The sequence below is a fragment of the Pteronotus mesoamericanus genome, unplaced genomic scaffold (genome assembly GCF_021234165.1).
Source record: "Pteronotus mesoamericanus isolate MK-2021 breed Mesoamerican mustached bat unplaced genomic scaffold, CSHL_Meso_final scaffold_99, whole genome shotgun sequence".
NCBI lineage: Eukaryota > Metazoa > Chordata > Mammalia > Chiroptera > Mormoopidae > Pteronotus > Pteronotus mesoamericanus.
This window is the reverse complement of record NW_026555330.1, coordinates 730,333-748,059: the sequence shown is the minus strand read 5'-3', so window position 1 is coordinate 748,059 and position 17,727 is coordinate 730,333. Positions and strand designations below refer to the sequence as shown.

General features: G+C 46.2%; 1 protein-coding gene across 1 annotated transcript; it reads right to left on the bottom strand.

Annotated features, from left to right (window-relative positions):
• Positions 1-1,178: 1,178 nt before the first annotated feature.
• On the bottom strand, positions 1,179-17,291 carry HMGCS2 (3-hydroxy-3-methylglutaryl-CoA synthase 2). The gene is made up of 10 exons (XM_054564725.1): positions 17,120-17,291; positions 12,615-13,069; positions 11,210-11,335; positions 10,454-10,618; positions 8,905-9,070; positions 7,137-7,307; positions 5,955-6,061; positions 5,265-5,390; positions 3,652-3,763; positions 1,179-2,029 (listed from the first exon to the last, which is right to left on the bottom strand). Exons 1-9 carry the CDS (start codon positions 17,221-17,223, stop codon positions 3,657-3,659), a joined length of 1,527 nt encoding a protein of 508 aa, XP_054420700.1. The 5' UTR covers positions 17,224-17,291; the 3' UTR covers positions 1,179-2,029; positions 3,652-3,656.
• Positions 17,292-17,727: the final 436 nt, after the last annotated feature.

Here is a 17,727-nt window from a genome sequence, read left to right as displayed (position 1 = left end):
GAGTGGAGGCTGGTCTGGCCCCGGCACCGGGTGCTGTGGACGGTCTCAGTCGCTGGGGCCCACGGAGGCAGTTCAGGAGCCCTCAGTGAGCTAAAGGCAAGTCCCAGAGTCTCTAATCTCAAGAAAGCAGGTGAATGTGGGCTTTTCTCTCTTGGCTGCAGACACTACTTGGGAGATCTCAGGAGAGGCATCTGTCATCCTGCCAGGCATGTCAGCTAGACTGAGGGCCCCCGCACAGCTTGCCGGGGGAGCAGGCAGCCAGGGGGTTAGCAGAGGGGCTGCTAAGGGGCAGTCACAGCTGGTGCAGTCGAGTGGGCGTTGAGCAAGCACCTGGGGAGAGCCTGGGAAGAGGGTCAGTTGATGCTGGATTAGCTGCTCAAATTGGGGTTTATCTCAGATTTTCTGGTGCCTGTTGGGACATGAACAGCCTTGGGCAAAGAGCAAAGTGGGCGGGCCCAGCACCTCATTGCCTCTGTCCATTGCCCCCTTATCCCCAGGCCCCCAGCCAGCCCTGCTCCCCCCCAATGGAAACAGTCTCCCCTCCAAAGTGCCCTTTCTCACTGGGGTGGCTGAAGAAACTTTTTAAAAGGAAATGAATGACAACAATTTGGCGCCCTCCCCCTCCTCCCAGGCCCCTCTCGCTCAGTCCCCACCTCCCTGAACCACTGCAATTTTGTAAAAGGGACCTGGAACAAGCAGTGCCCTCGTCCAAGGGGAACAAACAATCCTCTCATGGAGAAATTCCCTGCTAGGTATCCACAGTGGGTTTTTTTGGCTGGAGGAGCCAAAAATGTGACCTATTAACCTCTGCCCTGTGTTTATTTGTTCAGATAACACTGATAAAGACCAAGGAGCTTTGATCTACAAGCTCTGGCAGTCACTTGTGGCCCCTGCAGGCGGACTGTCCTCTGTGGGGCATCTTTAGATCAGGGAAGGAAGCTGGGGGCCCAAGCTGTGTGTTCCCCCCGCCTCGTTTCCCCAGAACCTCTCAGAGGATGGAATGGCCAGGGAGAGGGGAGACTGGGAGGTGCTTGCTCAGCAGTCGTCCTGCTGAAGTGGGAGACGCGAGGTCAGGAGCAGACCCTCGGAGCCAGGGGGCAGGGCAGGCTTCTCTGCGTGGCAGCTGGTGTGCATTTTTGAGTATTTCATTTTGCTTTCTTGCTTGTGATTGTTGTTTCCATGCACAATTGGGGCTTGGTTGTCTCTCTTGCCTTTTATTTTTTTATTATGTAAATTTCAGGTGTACAACATGCATTATAATTTGACATCTGTACACACTACAAAGTGATCACCTACCAAAGTCTAGTTATTTATTTTTTATCCTCACCCAAGGATGTTATTTTCATTGCTTTTTAGAGAGAGAGGAAGGGAGAGAGAAACAAACATCGATGGGAGAGGGAAGCATCGATTTCCCTCCTGTAGGGGCCCGGACCGTGGGGTGAACCCAAACCTAGGTATGTTGTCCTCACCGGACAACGCTCCAACCAACTGAACCATGCCGGCCAGGTCCAAAGTCTAGTTATCATCTAGTGCCATAGAATCGACCCCCTTCACCTCTTGCCCTCCTCACTTCTCTATCTTTTTAATGGTGTTATATTAGCTTAGTACCAGGTATAAAATTTAGAGATTCACAGAAAACTGAAAGAAAGAATAAAGATATAACAGCACAGAAACTTAATAATAATAACAAAAACAAAAGTTACAACAAATGATAGGCGAGTTATCTGGATCTTGGAGACAATCTGCCACATTTCTGAAGGTCAAGGCTAGGCCTTTTCTCCAGCTCTCTTTTTCACAAAGGGCCCCTGACCCACAGAGTCACAAGCCTATGACAGTGACAACAGCAGGAAAAGGCATGAAGGACCCACTGAGGGGGGCCGTCACTCAACAGGGCCAGGGCTTGCGGGGCTAGTGTGTGCAATCCGATCTATTTGCCAGCTAAGAGTGGGTCGTTGTCTGTTTCCTTTTTTACTTGATTCGTGGGTAAAAGCTCTGCTAGCGTGCTTTTCCCAGGGACCACTCCTTGGAGCTGTAGAATTTAAAGAAACAAACAAACAAAAAAAAGGATATTGAATCGTGAATCTCATCCTGGGCAGCCCCACCCCCGGTCCCTGCCTCTTGCCGAGGCGGGAGGCTGTGCGGCAGAGGCTCTCCTAAATGTGCCCTGAGGCCCGGGTGCTCCACGGTGCGGCCCCCAGCCTTAAACCCTGACTGCTGTGGGACCTGCGCCCCATGCCAGGGGCACCCAGGCTGGGGGCTGGCAGAGCCCCCGTGACACAGCCTGTCTGAGGGGGACAAGCCGGGGAGGGCGGGCAGCGCGGGGACCTGCAGAGCTCTGCACTGGTCTGAAGTCCTGCTTCAGCGACGGCCGCGTTGGTGCAGGTTTGTTCCCGCGGGAGTGACTGTGAAGACAAGTCCAAGGGCTGTGGCCTTTCCCTTCAGGGGTGCAATCCTGCCTGAGAGGTTTGCCGACCAGGAGAGGAAGGAGCAGGACCCCGAAACTCTCCCTTCAAATCCCACATTTCATTCCCCCCTCTCTCCAAAACACACCAAATTTCTCTTTCTCCCTCCCTAATTCTCTCCCCTGCCCCCTTACGATGACTAAACTAGTTTGATATTTTAATAGCCCCCTCTTTGCCACTGACTTTCCCTTAAGAACCATATTTCAAATGAACAAACGAACAAACAAGCAAGCGACTCCTGGCAGTATCAGAGTCTACCTGGCGAGCCTGCTTATGGAACCTGCCTTCTCCGGCCCAGCCGGCAGCAGAGGCCCAGCAGCGAGCACCTGGCGAGCACCTGGCGTGGCGGGGAGAGGGCGGAGGGCCCCCTCAGCCAGTCGTTCCCCTGCTTTATCTCAGTGCCTCCTTTATCTGTGGCCTTCTCCCTTTTGGTCTCCTGTTCCACACCCTGCCCTGGTGGCGCTTGTCAAACCTTTTTATTCTTCCCCCTTCATCTACCAAAGGAGGGAAACAATAAATATACCAGAAAAATATAGAGGAAGTATTTGGGCATGGGACTGTATTTATTGAGATGCATGGGTCGCAAAAGAAATTCTTTCTTACTTTTCTTCTCTGCTTATCTTACGAACTTGGAAGATAAATTGAAGGCAGATATCTGGGCCCATGAACTACAAGATTCTAATTCTGAATGCTTGATTTTCCTTTAAAAAGTATCTTAAAGAATTCTCCAAACTCTCCTCTGGCCCCAATCCTCTTTCATGAAACTTCTCTCCTTAAGATCCTGTTTCTTCATGAATCTGTTCCCACCACACTGGAGTGTGCCTTTCCTGATCTTAGGCCTTTGGGGTAATAGTTCCATAGGTTCATAGTAACAGCCTGTGCCCCTTATGGGAGCTAATTTTATTTTATCAAGCTTTTAGGGGAGCTTCCTATCATGAGCAGATCAGATAAACAAGTTGACTTTTTTTTTTACATTCAGGATTTAAGAACATGCTTGTTGCCTGTGCTTTTGGCTTTCCAGGGCAAAGAGACTTGTGTTTCTCTTGGTCTTCATGGTACAGACTCCCTACCTCCAATCATTTCAGGAGCTACAAACCCTCCCAGGCCCAGTTACGCTATGAGAACTTCATCCATTTCTCAGAGGCAGAGGGAGAACTTTCTGCCGCCAGCCCTGCCACACTTCACTCACCATCTTCAGACTGGACGGCGGGCGTACTTCCGGCGATACAGCTCATCCACTCTCTCCAGGTACCAGGTGCCTGGGAAGAGGCTCCTTGTGTCTCCAGGGGGTGAGAAGTTCACTGTGGAAGGAGAAGAAGAGGCAGCACTCAAAAAGAGCTACATGCAGCTAGAGAGGAGACAATGGTAACAGGGACACCTGTGGCTTCATTGTGATGCTCTCCTGGCTGAGTGGCAAGGGGTGTGAGGTCATTTGTATACACCCAGCAGAGCTCGGACCAGCAGAAGGACCAGAAGCAGCTGTCTTGGATCTAGCACTTACGGCTCGGCTGTTGGAGATTTTATTGCAGGAGTATGACATTGTCCTACAGTAAGCGTGCTCTGCCTCCATGAAATCTTCATCGTGTCCTTAGCTTGAGGTGCACCTCAGAGCTTCCTGTTTTCTAATAGACACTTCTGCGTCCTAAGGGTTCTGGCTCTGATTTATTGTGTATTTCCGTGTTTTGTCCATTGATGTTCATCTCAGACGTCCTATTTTTATTTTTATTTCTTCTCTTCTTTGCTCTAACGTGTCCCCTGTTCCAGAGGAAATCAATGACTACTACATCACGGTTTTCTGGAACATTCTCAATTTCATATGTTCTGTCCCATTTTTAGACCACAGTGCAAGCCATGTGTCTCAAGGTTTGCTTGAGAAAATACAGTTACTCTGATTTTAAAATCACCATCTGGTCTCTCCAGTCATACCATTAGCTTCGGTTTACTTTTGTTACTTGTTTTGGGGCAATATTTAGTTTTTATGTTTGGTGGGGGAAAAGGGCAGTTGAGTGGGGATAGTCAATTTTGTTCATAACTTATTTTAATATATTCATTTATTTAATTTGCTTGGCGATCTCCCAAAGTTATAGTATGATTTTATTTTATTTTGTTTTATTTTTTTAAGATTTTTATTTATTTATTTTCAGAAAGAGGGGAAGGAAGAGAGAAAGAGAGGGAGAGAAACATTGATGTGCAATAGAAACGTCAATTGGTTGCCTATATCAGTTGGCCGCCTCTTGCATGTTCCCAACCAGGGACCGTGCCCACAACCCAGGCATGTGTCCTGATAGGGAATTGAACCAGTGACCTTACGGTTCACATGCCAGCACTCAATCCACTGATCCACACCAGCCAGGACAAAGTTGGTATGATTTTAGAAATGAGAAAACTGAGACATAATTTTCCCAAAGATACAGAGCTTATGAGTGTCACAAGTCAGTTTACACTTGGATATCTAGCTCCTAAGTCTGGGCTCTTTCAGCTGTTACATAGATGGCATTTTCAAAGCCCATACACCTGGCTTCCACGGGACTGCGTTGGCCAGGACCCTGTTTTGGGTGTTTAGCTACAATCCATACTGAGAAGCCACATGTTGCCTGCTAACCCTTCCCAACTCTGTCTTTTGCTTCCCTACCTAGTTCTTGCCCCTTGGCACTTAACAGACCTTCTCCCAATCATATCTTAGAGACTGCTGCACCTTGCCCCGCTGTATTCTAGACTTCCGATGTATCCCTGGCTGTCGTCTACTGGCAGAGAATGTGAGAAAAACTGCCTTCTCCTTCTCTCTTCCCGCCTTTGTCTTACCCTTGTGGTAGAATTGTTCTCTTTGTTCCATTACTGCTGTGAACTCCTCAGGAGACGCACGCTTCCGGGAGGCAAGGCGTTTTGGCAGGTCTGACATACTAGATACCAGCTTTTCTAGGGGGGAACCTGGAAAGCAAAAGCAAGATTGACACGCCTGCCTCATTTTCATCATCACTGCTGCCAATTACCAGTCTGTCAGGTATTGTGGGAGCTCAGACCCTGGAGGAAAGTACACTGTACGTTGTGTGTGGCTTAGAATGCCAAGAAACGAAAATGGTCAGCAAACATGATGCTAGCAAAAGATAAGAGCAGGCACGCTCATTTAGTCAAGGCAGATGTGTGACTGTTGTTACATTTGTCATAAGACAATCAACAGTTATTGTCGGTATGTCTCAAATCCACCAACTTCTCCTTAACCAGCTGCAACCAAGCCATCATTACTCTTGCCTGGACTGGTTTCCCCATATTTACATTTGTTCCTCTTCAGTATGGTCTCTAGCCTGTAGTGTGGGAAGTGCTTTGCATACATAGATTAGACACACTCCATTGCTCAAATCCCTTTAGGGGTTTCCTTTGCTTTTAATCACATTGTTTTGTCAAGGTGGGAACCTCAGTGGAGAGGAGGCAGAAACTTGTTCCTTTTACCAGATGAAGTTTGCCAGAAGTGCCTGATAAAAAGATAGGACCCACCTGGAGAAGCATCTGGGGACGCTTGAAGTGAAAAAAAACTCGCTGCCAAGCCAGAGCCATAAGAAAAGGCACCAATCCTGGAGCCAGCCAAGTCTTGGGCAGAGTACCTGCAGGGAAAGGAATCAAAAGTTAGAAAACACATTGCCATTATATTCTGTACCTCTAATAAACACCCAACCTATCAGCCCAATCTAGTTCTTTCTTTGCAGCTGGAAATGAGTTCCCAGCACTCTACAAGAAGAGGGACTTTGGGGCCCTGGGGATAGGCCCAGGAGGAGAAAAACATGCCAAGAAGAGAGCAGATAAAACCCAAGACACAGAAGGCACAGTGAACATAAGATTTCAGGCTGGGAAAGGAGCTTTCCCTGACATGAGGATAAGGTGAGTTCGGTGAACTCTGAAGGCATCTCTGAGTAGACCGCTGGACCACCTTCAGGCTTCTGTGTTGACTGGTAGTGCTTCAGCCCTTGTAACTCTTTTTACCATCCCTTCATTAGTAATAATTTCATATAGGAGATATATATATTATATTATATATATCTCCTATAGTATATGTATGTACTATAGTATAAGTATTTCCTTCAAAAACCCACAAAACAGAATGTCAATAGAAATAACAATTAACATTTGAGTAGCTGCAGAGCATTACAGTCTTAATTGCTTTAGACGTTTAACATTTATCAAGACCCTAGAAGGCACATATTGTTGTTGTACATACTTTATAGATGGGGAAAGTGAGGCACATAGAAGTTAAGTATTTTCCCAAAGTCAAAGCTAGTAAGTGGTAAAGAGATTTGAACCTAAGTTGTAGGATCTAAAGCTAGACTCTCTTAACCACTACGCTTTATTAAGTATAGAGATTTTAAATGGATGAGATAAAAATATACATAAAATTCCTTTTATTTTCTTGCTCCATTAAGTAGATCTTGCACATCCCCTGACAATACATGGTCTTTGCTTTGGAGATGACTGTTTATTATTGACAGTAAACCTCCAATACATACCTTTAAAACAAGTTTGTTTCACCTCCCCCTCTCTCTTCCTCCCTCTTTCCCTCCCTCCCTCTCTTCCTTCCTAAAGAAAAAAATTCTGAAGCAGAAGAGGAAGCAAACTTAGTTGACCCCTCCAACGATGGCGGGGGACAGGGAGTAGGAGGTGGGGCCAGACGCAGTCAGTACTCACTGGGACAGAAGTGAGGCCAGACACCCATACAGGGACGAGGTATAGGTATTCCCGTTGTACGTGGAGAAGTAAAGGGAGGCCTTGGTTTTCTTGTTGAACGTGTCCAGAGAGACCTTTTGCAAAGCCTTTTCCAGTTCCTTGTTGGCGTAGGTGTCTTCCAGCTTTAGCCCCCTGTGAGGCAGCCAGAGCGATAGGCCAGGTGAGAGGCCACAGGAGGGCAGGGAGGCGGCAAGGGCAAAAGAAACACTTCTGGAGAGAGGGCTCTTGGGCACATGTTTTTATTATAGAATATTTAGAAGTACAGAAATGCACAAAGAAGAAAATGTCACTCACATTCCTACCATTCAGAGAGAGCACTCAAGTCATGTTTTTCTTGTGGAATCCATCCCTACTTTCACATAGTTTATTGGGAAATAAAACCATGCTTACATTCTGTTTAGCATGCTTCCTTCACTGTTTTCTCTATACATTAAAGCACTTCTATAATATTATTTTTAAAGGTTGCAAGAATGGGCCATGATAGGAGTGACCCTACTTTGGACCATCTGCCCGTTCCTGTCCTCACTAGTTAAAATCCTGCAATGAAAAGTTGCATGTTGTTTTACAAATGTGAAATTGCTGAGTCAAAAGGTATGCACATCTTTAAGCCCTTTTTTCATGTTTTCCTATTGCTCCCCAAAATCCTTGTATCAATTTATAGACCCACTATCACTCACGTCCCCATAGCCTCATCAATTCTGGGTATTCAAATTTTAAAAGGGCTGCATAAAGAACACTGTAACTTGTTTAACTTTATTACTAATGAGCATGCACATTTAAAAAGATGATTATGTGCATTTCTTCTCTGAGGAAATTTCTTACTCATATCCTATGCTCAGTTTTCTACTGAAGTGTTTATCTTATTGATGAGATTTTCATTTATTAAGATATTAGGCTATTATCTTTGGTATATGTTAGAATTTTTTTTTTAATGGATCAGATCCCATAAGCAATGTTTTTGCTAATTTTGATATGTTAGTCAGTGGCAGGGCTAGTATTGGTAGTAGTTTGTGATAGGGGCACATGTTGGTAACGTATTACAAAACTTGACATGAACAATTACCAAAGAGAAAGGGAATATTCTCTTCCTAGTGGGAACTCTCTGTATTGAAGAGCCTTCTTTTCCAAATATCTCAGAGTAATGCATCAATAAATGATATTCTTCCTGCTTTATTGACCTCTAAGAGGGTGAGCTGGACTATCTTGATTTCATTGATGGGTAAACTGAGGCAACAAGCAAGACATTAATGAGGTCGATGGTGAATGAGAATGGGACTGGACACTCCCTGGGTTGCTGTCCTGTCCTGAGATTATTTGCTTCTAGGTGTTTCTGTCCATATAGACTGCGAGAGCTTCTAGGCAAAGATCATGGAGTCACAGTCATTCCTGTGCCCATGGAGTTTGTATGCCTGACACAGAGCTGACGTTCATGGGACGTTTATTGACTGAATGACATAACCACACTCTCTCTCCTTTTTTCTTATTCTCTGAAGCTTCTTATAGTCACTTGACCCAGAGGTGCTGGCAAACTCCTTGTGCTCCCTGAGAGAAAAGGTGGAGGACCCTACGTGACCAATAACCCAGGTAAGACTTGGTGTCATTTCTATTGTGTTGGAGGAGTGTCCTTTATTCCCCACAAGAGCAGCTGGTGGCCAGACTCAAGGCGTGAGGAAGCCTCCTCCTTCCTCACCTCTCATTGGCCTCTGTGCTCCCCACAAAGAGGACTCACCTGAAGGCCTCCAGCCCCTTGTAGCGGCCGATTTCTGTGTCGCTACTGGCAGACAGGAAGTCATTGAACATCAGGCGAGCCAGGGATTTCTGGGTCAGCTTGCAGAAGGGTGTGTGGAAGATCATAAACTGTAAATCATCGAGAGTAAAAGGTCGGTCGATGCCAGCTGGAAGAGGAAGTATGAAAACAAGGATGTGGCATGATGGACAGATAAGCCACTTAGACCTTGGCTCCAAGATCTAACTGTGGCGAGGGATGCTGGGCCCTGCCTCCAGCAAACACTCATAAGGTTTTCTCATCCATCTTACAAGCATTTCACTAAGCACCCTACTTATAAAAAAGAAGGGAAAGAAACAAACACGTTCTTCCTATCTACTTTTGCCAACCTCTATGACACATAATTCCTCCCAGTCAACCTTGTGTTCTATTATTTTCTCTGTTGGCCAGAGGAGGAAACAATGTCCACAAAATATGAAGCTAAGTTACATGTCCAGGGTCACCCAGCCTGAAAATGGCTGGCTTTGCATTCAGGTTCTGAGGTCTCCGCCTCCACACTTCATTTTTCTCACTTTGAAGAGGAGGACAATGTACCCTCTGTCCTTAGGAAAGTTTACAATTTAGTGCTGACTCCAAAGCAGCATTGTTCAAATTCTGGAGGAGAATATGGAGTAAAATTAGAACACCATAAGAATTTAGAGGAGGAGAAAGCAATTAGCCAATAGCAGCTTTGCAGTGGGTGGGCAAAGGCAGAGGTCCTGGTAAACTCCTGACCCATGGCGGGGGCGGGGGGGGGGGGCGGCTGTAGCTGCTGGCATGGCACCCACTGCAGTGCAAAGGGCGAGAAGTGGCTCCTCAGGCCGCCCCTATAGCATCATGCGCTGGCGCTTCAGCGCTTGCCTTTTCCCTCATTGACACCTGCCTTTCATGGGTGCCCATCTGGGCATGGCTAAGCGGGTAAGAACCCTTTTTATATTTTAAAAGGAACTTTCTCTATATTTTAAAAATAAAATGTGTTTCTTTTCTGATGAGAAAGCACTACCTGTTTTTAAGCAGGAAAATTTAGAAACTAAAGGTGAAAATAAAATCAACTTGTGACACCACCATCCAGAGAAAAATCACTGATAACAGTATACCAAAATTACAGGTACAATTTTTCAACATCAGCCAGACTTTAAAAGGTGGTAAACTACCCACTAAGAGTCAATTCACTGCTGACTTAAGCTGAAGCAAATCCTCAGCCCAGCAGGATGTGGCCGCTCTGACTTGCCACCGTACCTCCCGCACGGGCTGACATTCACTCATTTCGGATGGTGGCTTTTCTAGATTTACTTTCTTTATTTAGCTCAAGTTAGAGGCAATGGCCTAGAATCTGAATGACTTCCAAGTAGACTTGAGCATAGACCCCAGGACAGGCGTAAGAGGAAGGGAACATGAAATAATTCTCTTGAGTTCATTTTCAGAGGAGAGAAGAGACCCTGTCTTAAGCTTTTAAGACAAACTCGACCCCATGTACATAGAGCCCCCTCTTTTGGCCCTCTCAGCCCCATACCTTGCTTCCACTGGTTCTGGATTTTTTGACGGTATACTGTGTAACATCGGTCCAAGGCCCGTAAGTAGCACTGGATGGAGAGCTTCCCATCCACCATTGGGTATTCCGTAGACCCATCTGGTTTGTAGAAATCATACACATTCTCCATGTGGGTTCCCCGAAGCCCTGGCAAGGCACATGGTGGAACTCAGACACTGCACAGTGTAGCCCGCGCAGAGCTGAGAGGGTGGGAGAACTACAGCATGCGCAGTCTCCTGATCTTTCTCTGCCTGATGCCTGAGCCTGAGCCCATGCAATATCCCTCACACGTTCAAAGGCAGTTGAATAGATTGTTACACTTATATACATGAGACATACTTCTCTTTCCACACCTATATGGGCTTAACAAAATCTGGAATAGACGCCAAAACTCTGACAGGAAAGGCTTTTATTTTATACCCAATTACCATCTTTCATCTCTGGTTGCCAGTTTAGCTCCATAAGGTCCTTGCTGACAGCATCAGCACCATTTGTTCCACGCATCATTAACCCAACGTGCGATGGTGCAGAAGGGGAAACCTCCCTGACTGCTCTCTTCCCTTTCTCCCTGCCCTCTGCTCTGCAGTCCCCAGTCCAGCCTTTTGAAAGCAAGCAATGTCCTCAAATCCATCCTTTAGCCTTGTGTAGTGGGTATGCCAATTTGGCATCGGGAGCTATGCATTTTGGCCATGCTGTGCACGACCTCTCAGTACCATGCATCTGCAGGTCACTACAAACCTCTCTCAAGGACCAGGGGAGCGTTGGGCCCAACCAGCATTGCCACGGCCCCGGCCCCGCCCGTGGGGCGAGCGTTTCCACTGGCATACACTGCAATATCTCCGCATACCACCATTGCATAGCGACCTGTAATGACAGACAAGAAATAATTATCCTCAGTACCAAATCGAGAGGACTGGGGGCCTCCTGTGTGTGAGGCACAATTTTAGGTTTGAAGGAGAAACTAGCAAACAAGACCAAAGATCCCTGCCCCATGGAGCTTACATTCTAGCGAAACTCATCATGACGTGTTTGAAATACAAAGTCCAAACTCAATGTCCTGTCACTCTAGCTATAAAATGCTCATTTATTCAGACTTCAATGAAAAATGTACTGGTTGGCACTTTAGGAAGTAATTAAGGTTGGTACCTTTAGCCACTCCATGGCTGAAATTCCTCCCCATAGGTGAAGAGGTAGGAAGGGAAACTAACATTTGAAAAACTAGCTAGACACTAGTTATCCTCAAACAAGCCTTAAAACCATCCAATGAGGCAGTGCATATTTGTATATAATTTAATTCTCATGATAAGTGAGAATTATATCTGATACAGTTATCACCTTTTTATACACAAATTGAGGCCCAAAGAACTTAAGTCACTCATCCAGAGCCACACAGCTAATAGATGGCACACTCAGAAGTCAGTCAGGGTTCTAACACAAATTCATTGAAACTCAAGATCCTCCTTTTAAGAACTATAACAACTCCAGCTCCAACTCCAACAAAAAAATATTTTTTCCATATATATATATATATGGAATATATATATACACACAAAGAAATATATATATATATATCTTTGTATATAGCCATCTATATTTATGTATGTATTTAGAAGTTATTAAGGAAAAAAATCAGTAAACTCAAAAATTAAAACCTATCAGAAACAAACTCAAAGACAAAGTGGAGAAGTATTTGCAATTCTTATAATCAGCAAAAAGCTATTTTTCTTCTTTTATAAAAGTCTCACTTAAAAAGACAAAGTATGTAACAGGAAAATGGCCAATATACATCATTAAAAATATTGAAGCTCTCTTGTAATGAAAAAATAAAGACAAATCGATGACACTATGTAATCGATATCTTACAATGTGTAAGATATCAGATCTCCCACTTTCTCATCTATAAATCAGGGGTAACAGCCACTTCCTAGCACGTGCCAAGGATAAATGAACGGCTGTGTGGACACGCTACCTTGTTACTGTATAAAGCTGTACAAGTCTAAGTGGCTACCATCATGGTGGTTGTGTGAACAAGTTGTCTCTCCCTCCCTGGATGAAGCCACCTGGGCAAACAGGGGCAGCAGCTCCAAGGGTTCAGCCTCCAACCCCAGCCCCTTTCTTACATAAGACCTCTAGGGGCACATACCATCCCAGGAGCTGGACTCCATCCAGTTGGCAGCGTTGAAGAGGGAGGCAGTGCCACCGTAGCAGGCATTGGTGGTGTCTATGCCCTCAATGTCAGTGTTGCCCGAGTCCTGGAAGAGCTCCATGAGCACTGTTTTGACAGCCTTGGACTTGTCGATGATGGTCTCGGTGCCCACTTCCAGCCGGCCCACAGAGTCCCACGGGAGCTGCGTGCGCTCCATCAGCTGCTGCACCACCGTCAGGCACAGGGAGTTGATGTCCTCCTGGACTGAGCAGAAGCCCATGTGGGTTTGGCCCAAGCCCACGGTGTACCTCCCCGCTTCTACATTGTTATACTTCTCCAGGTCTGTTTGGTCCACATATTGGGCAGGGAAATACAGCTCCATGGCAAGGATGCCCACATCCTTTGGCCAAGTATTCGTTTTGGCCAAGGGGACAGCAGGGACTGTAGAAAACCTGCAGTGGAAATAAGAATCAAAATCCCACAAATGGTTGCTAGCCAGTTTCCTCAAAAAACAATATGGTGATTGGCCCTGGCTTGTGAGGCTCAGTGAACTGAGAGCCGGTCTGTAAAGCAAAGGGTCATTGGTTTGATTCCCAGTAGGGACATGCCTGGGTTGCAGGCCAGGTCCCAAGTAGGGGGCGCACAAGAAGCAACCATGCATTGATGTTTCTCTCCCTCTCTTTCTCCCCCCTTTCCCCTCTAAAAATAAAAATAAAAAACTCTTTAAAAAAAACAATATGGCAATCATTTCACTCAGTTGTAAAATATATTTTGAAGCTACGTTACAAGAATATAAATTTAGAATTGTTACATATTTCTTTGGATTGACCGGTTTCTTTCTTATTAAATATCCTTTATCTGTGTGATATTCTTGCTATTCTGTCTACTTTTCCTGAGGTTGATACAGTCGCCTTAGTTTTTTGATTATCATTTGCCTGGTGTATCTTTTCCTGTTCTTTTATTCTTTTCACCTCTTATGGTTTTTATATTTCACATGCATCTATTCTAAACTGCATATAGTTGGATCTTTTTACATTTTTAACAGGTCTTACAATATTGGTGCTTTAATTGGAATAATTAACCCAATTATATTTATTGCAATTACTGGTATATTTAAGATTAAGTCTACCATGTCACTATTTGTTTCTATTTGCATCGTATGTTTTTTATTTCTCTTTTCCTGTATTCTTTTGGATTAAGCAAGTACTTACCTCCTCTTTTTCTTTTAGTAATATATTAGTGATTACATTATACATATGTGGCTTATAGCATAATTCTTCTTCTACTTTCTGAACAGTACAAAACCTTAGTTTAACCTCATTTGTTCTCTTCATCCCTTTGAGCTCTTACCGTCACATAGTGTACTGCTACATGTTATAAACCCCCGAGGACATAATTTTTAAAATTTCATTCATTTTTAAAGTGCCCCTATCATTGTCTTTTCTCTTCTTCTTTCTTGTTTTTCTACACAAGGACATACTTGCTGGTTCTCTACTTTTTAAAGAAGTTTTCCGCTTGATTTCATCCTCCCTGTTTTTCTTGATTGGACCTCCCAATATTATTGAACATACTCAGCACAGTGCTGGGTTCCAGATACACAGGAGTGAATAAGACAGTCTTTGTGTCCAACAAGAGGGCACAGTCTAATGGAGGAGGCAGATATTTTTACAGATGAACACATAGTGGAACAAGCAAAGGCTGTGAGGAATACAGAGAGCAGGGAGCAATTCTAAGTGCCAGCAGAAAAAAAAAAAAAAAAACGGGGAAAGGTTCAGCGGAGAAGACAGAGACAATCTGCTTGTTTCCTGGACCCCCACCCCCACCTCTCTTCCACCCTGACCCTACTGCCCCGCTGACAGTCGGGGGTTCTTCCATCAGCAAGTACCGAGCTCACCCTGTCCACCTCCCACCTGCTCCCGTGCAAAAGGACCTGCGGTCTGGTTGCTTTAGTGAATGCTTCGCTTTACAGGTGGTGAGATCAAGGCACCCACAAATGAAGTCCTGAGCTCAGAGTGACTTCCCAGTTCATCATGTATTAGAGACCTTCCGTGCCTTCACCATCTGGTATGTGTGACACTCCTGAGTGTGTCTGGCTACAGACTTTGTGACCATGGAAGAGGGACAGGAGGGTGCCACAGACTTGTACATTGAGCTCTGTGCCACAGGAACTGCAGCTCTGATTGGGCGTTTCTGTCAGTCATCCTGAGGCTCCTAGGCTGCTGGTAACACCCCTCCTCCATCAGAAGGGTTGCTCTGAAGGACCCCTGTGGGGCAAGTGGATCCTGTGATCACAAGATAGTGGGGCAAAGGGATAAACATTCACTCCTATCTGACAAGAGGGTTTAGAGTTTAGCTCTCCTCCCTATTTACTTGGTGCCCCCAAATGATTGGAGTTTGTGCCCTCAGATATTTGTGGAGGAGCTTCCTTTGTACCCAGGAGCTAATGATTAGCCAGCACGCAGTCCTGCCGGAGCTTGGCTGGCTCTCCCCTCTGCCCCAGTCTCACTCCGCCTTCTCTGAGCTCCCTCCCTGCCTCTCCCACTTGTTAGAAGTCTAAGGTGTAACAGTTCCAAGAATCAGTCACTCAGTAACTTTCAGAACTGTCTAGGGAAGGGGCTAGTTCTAGAAATGGATTCCAGAGCCTTGAAGAAAAGTTAACTTGTAGAGATTTCCAGAAATAACAGACCATTGGAATTAAGAGTATCTTTCACATCTTGTACTTTCTTTATAGAATAATCATTTTAATTATTTTACAACTGGTTTTGTTCTGGTGTCGTGTGGTTCCAGAATGGGCAACAAGCCTTTATGTCTTTACTTCATCTCATCTTCCCTTGGGTTTCAGAATTAGCTCACAGATGCCAGGCGCTGTGCTAAGAAGGGGCTGTGGGCCGAAGGGAGTGGGCAAAGAGGAGGTCAAGGACCTCGTGGACCTGTGTGACAGACGGAGGAACGGGACGGGCACATAGGCACATAGGCCCATCCCCTACGCATCCCCCACTCAGAGCATGATTAGGGTCTCAAGGGACACATAAGAGCAAAATCCCACAAGACTTCAAAGGAAGCACATTCCCTGTAGACGGCAGGCTCGGGAGAGGCTACATTTGAGATTGATGATGGGTGAGCGGAGTTTCTGCTGATGAAGAACTGGAGGGGCTTGAAGAGGCAGCAGCCACAGTGGGGGTGACCAAACAGGTAAGAACGCCTGAGTGGTGAGTGAAGCAGGGAGGGAGGTGACACATGAGGAAAGCAGGTGGCAACCATGAACAGGAGGCTCAATTCTTTCTTCATTCTCATGGCAGCAAATCCTGTGCTGAGATGGGGTAATTTCTAAGGTTGCCTTTAGAGCCGTTGCAGGTTGGATTAGAGGGGACAGACAAATAGAGAAAAAGAGACTCATAAAGAAGATTCTTAATACTTGTCCAGGCCCCAGAACATGGGAATCTCTGTGGATGTACCAAAAAGGGAAATGTGGATGATGGTTCCAAGATCCTGACCCAGGCACTTCAGAAGAAGGGGCAGGCTGGTGACTGAGGGCCCATTCTGGGCAGGCAGCCAAATGCTGCTGATGGAGACACACAAACCCACATCATTCCCTTCCTCACAAATACAGACACAGGCAGAATTCTGAGCTGGGACATTTGATCTGTACACAAGGGGTCGGGGACAGTGCAGATGATGGTGGAGAGTCCTCAAGGAAAATAAGAAGGCTACAGAGTCACCTACTCCACATGTTCATGCACCCAGGCTCTCTGGGTACAAGGCAAGGGAAGACACTAGATCAAAGTCATTTTTTCTAAGCATTCATGGAATGCAGTGCAGAAAAGGCAGGAAAGGAAGGGCTAGTTCTAGCTTGCAGTGGATGGCTTAGGGATCCCGGGGTACCAGCTGTGGCTGTGTCACCATCCACACTGGAGACTGCAAGCACCTGAGCTAGACTGGGGACGAGTTTACAAAGAAAAGGAGAGCGTAGGTGCTCCTGTGCACAGGCAGATTGCACACACGTGCACACACTCACACACACTTTACATCTCATTTCATCCTTTCATGAAATCAGAGGGCAGAAAGACCCTTCTTATCCTTAGTCATTTTTGAACCTTGCTGCAGAGACTTGATGCTACCGGTTTTACTAACACTGCCGTTGGCACAGGACCCTGAAGGTCTTGGCAGAGGCTGTGGGCAAAGGTGGGAACGGTGGCGGAGAGGAGGAGGCCGCGGGTCCTGGCACCGACACTTCCATCGCTTCATGCAGCTTACAAAGAGCAGGTGTCAGAGGTTTGAGACCCTGGAACTCTGTAGCTTGAGGGGCTGTCCATTTAGAGACGGAGCAGCTCAGACCTGGAGCGGTTGGCATGCTTAGCTAAGGCCCTGCACAAGCCTTGCCAACACCTGACTTAGATTCTCATGAGCTTTTCCTTGTGGCAGGTCCTCTGCCCATCTTTTACTGGTTCCATGACACTCCTCTAAGAGTGCCCTGTATGGTCCCTGGGAACGACGTGACTCACCTTTGGACGGCTGCGGGGAGAAGGCGAGCAGCCATGGCAGGTGCCTCCTGGATCCCTCTCTTCACCTGCAAAACCCGCATCGCTGGACCCAACAGCCGCTGCATTTTCAGAGGAGCAAGCAGGAAACCAGCAGGTGACAACCAGTCCGGGGAAGGGATGCCTGGCGGTGTTCAGTCAGGCTTTATAGGGCCCCAAGAAGCCTGCCCTTGGAGTCATGCCCTGCGAATCAAAGCTCAGTTGGCTTCTCAAACTGGGCCAAAGGTCTCCTTCAGAACATGGGCAAGCCAGAGAAAACACCTCTCCAACCGTACACAGTCACACTGTTCCTGGTGTGTGCAGGAACTGGTGGCTCTGATTGCTCCTTTCCCGGGCTCTTGTGGCAGCCTTAGGCATGCCCAGCCCCCTCAGGTGGCTATGCTGTGCCCGGTGACATGTCCTGAGGTAGATCCACCCGGCCTGTCTCGGGCCCTAGCTCCTCATCTGAGTTCCTCTCACTTGGTGGTCGAGAATGCTCTCTGTGGAGTTAGTTATTATTATTTTAATGTATTATGCATAATAAGAGTTTGTATAAGTCTTTCAAAACCAAAAGGAATGAATCTTTTAATAGC

Excerpts from the sequence above, each read along its gene's own strand:
- HMGCS2 (XM_054564725.1), bottom strand. The coding sequence starts at position 17,223 with ATGCAGCGGCTGTTGGGTCCAGCGATGCGGGTTTTGCAGGTGAAGAGA. Across the intron at positions 10,619-11,209 it reads TCCCCTGGTCCTTGAGAGAG|GGCTTCGGGGAACCCACATG; the intron begins GTTTGTAGTGAC and ends GTGCCTTGCCAG. Across the intron at positions 3,764-5,264 it reads AGAACAATTCTACCACAAGG|TGAACTTCTCACCCCCTGGA; the intron begins GTAAGACAAAGG and ends CTCCTTCCACAG.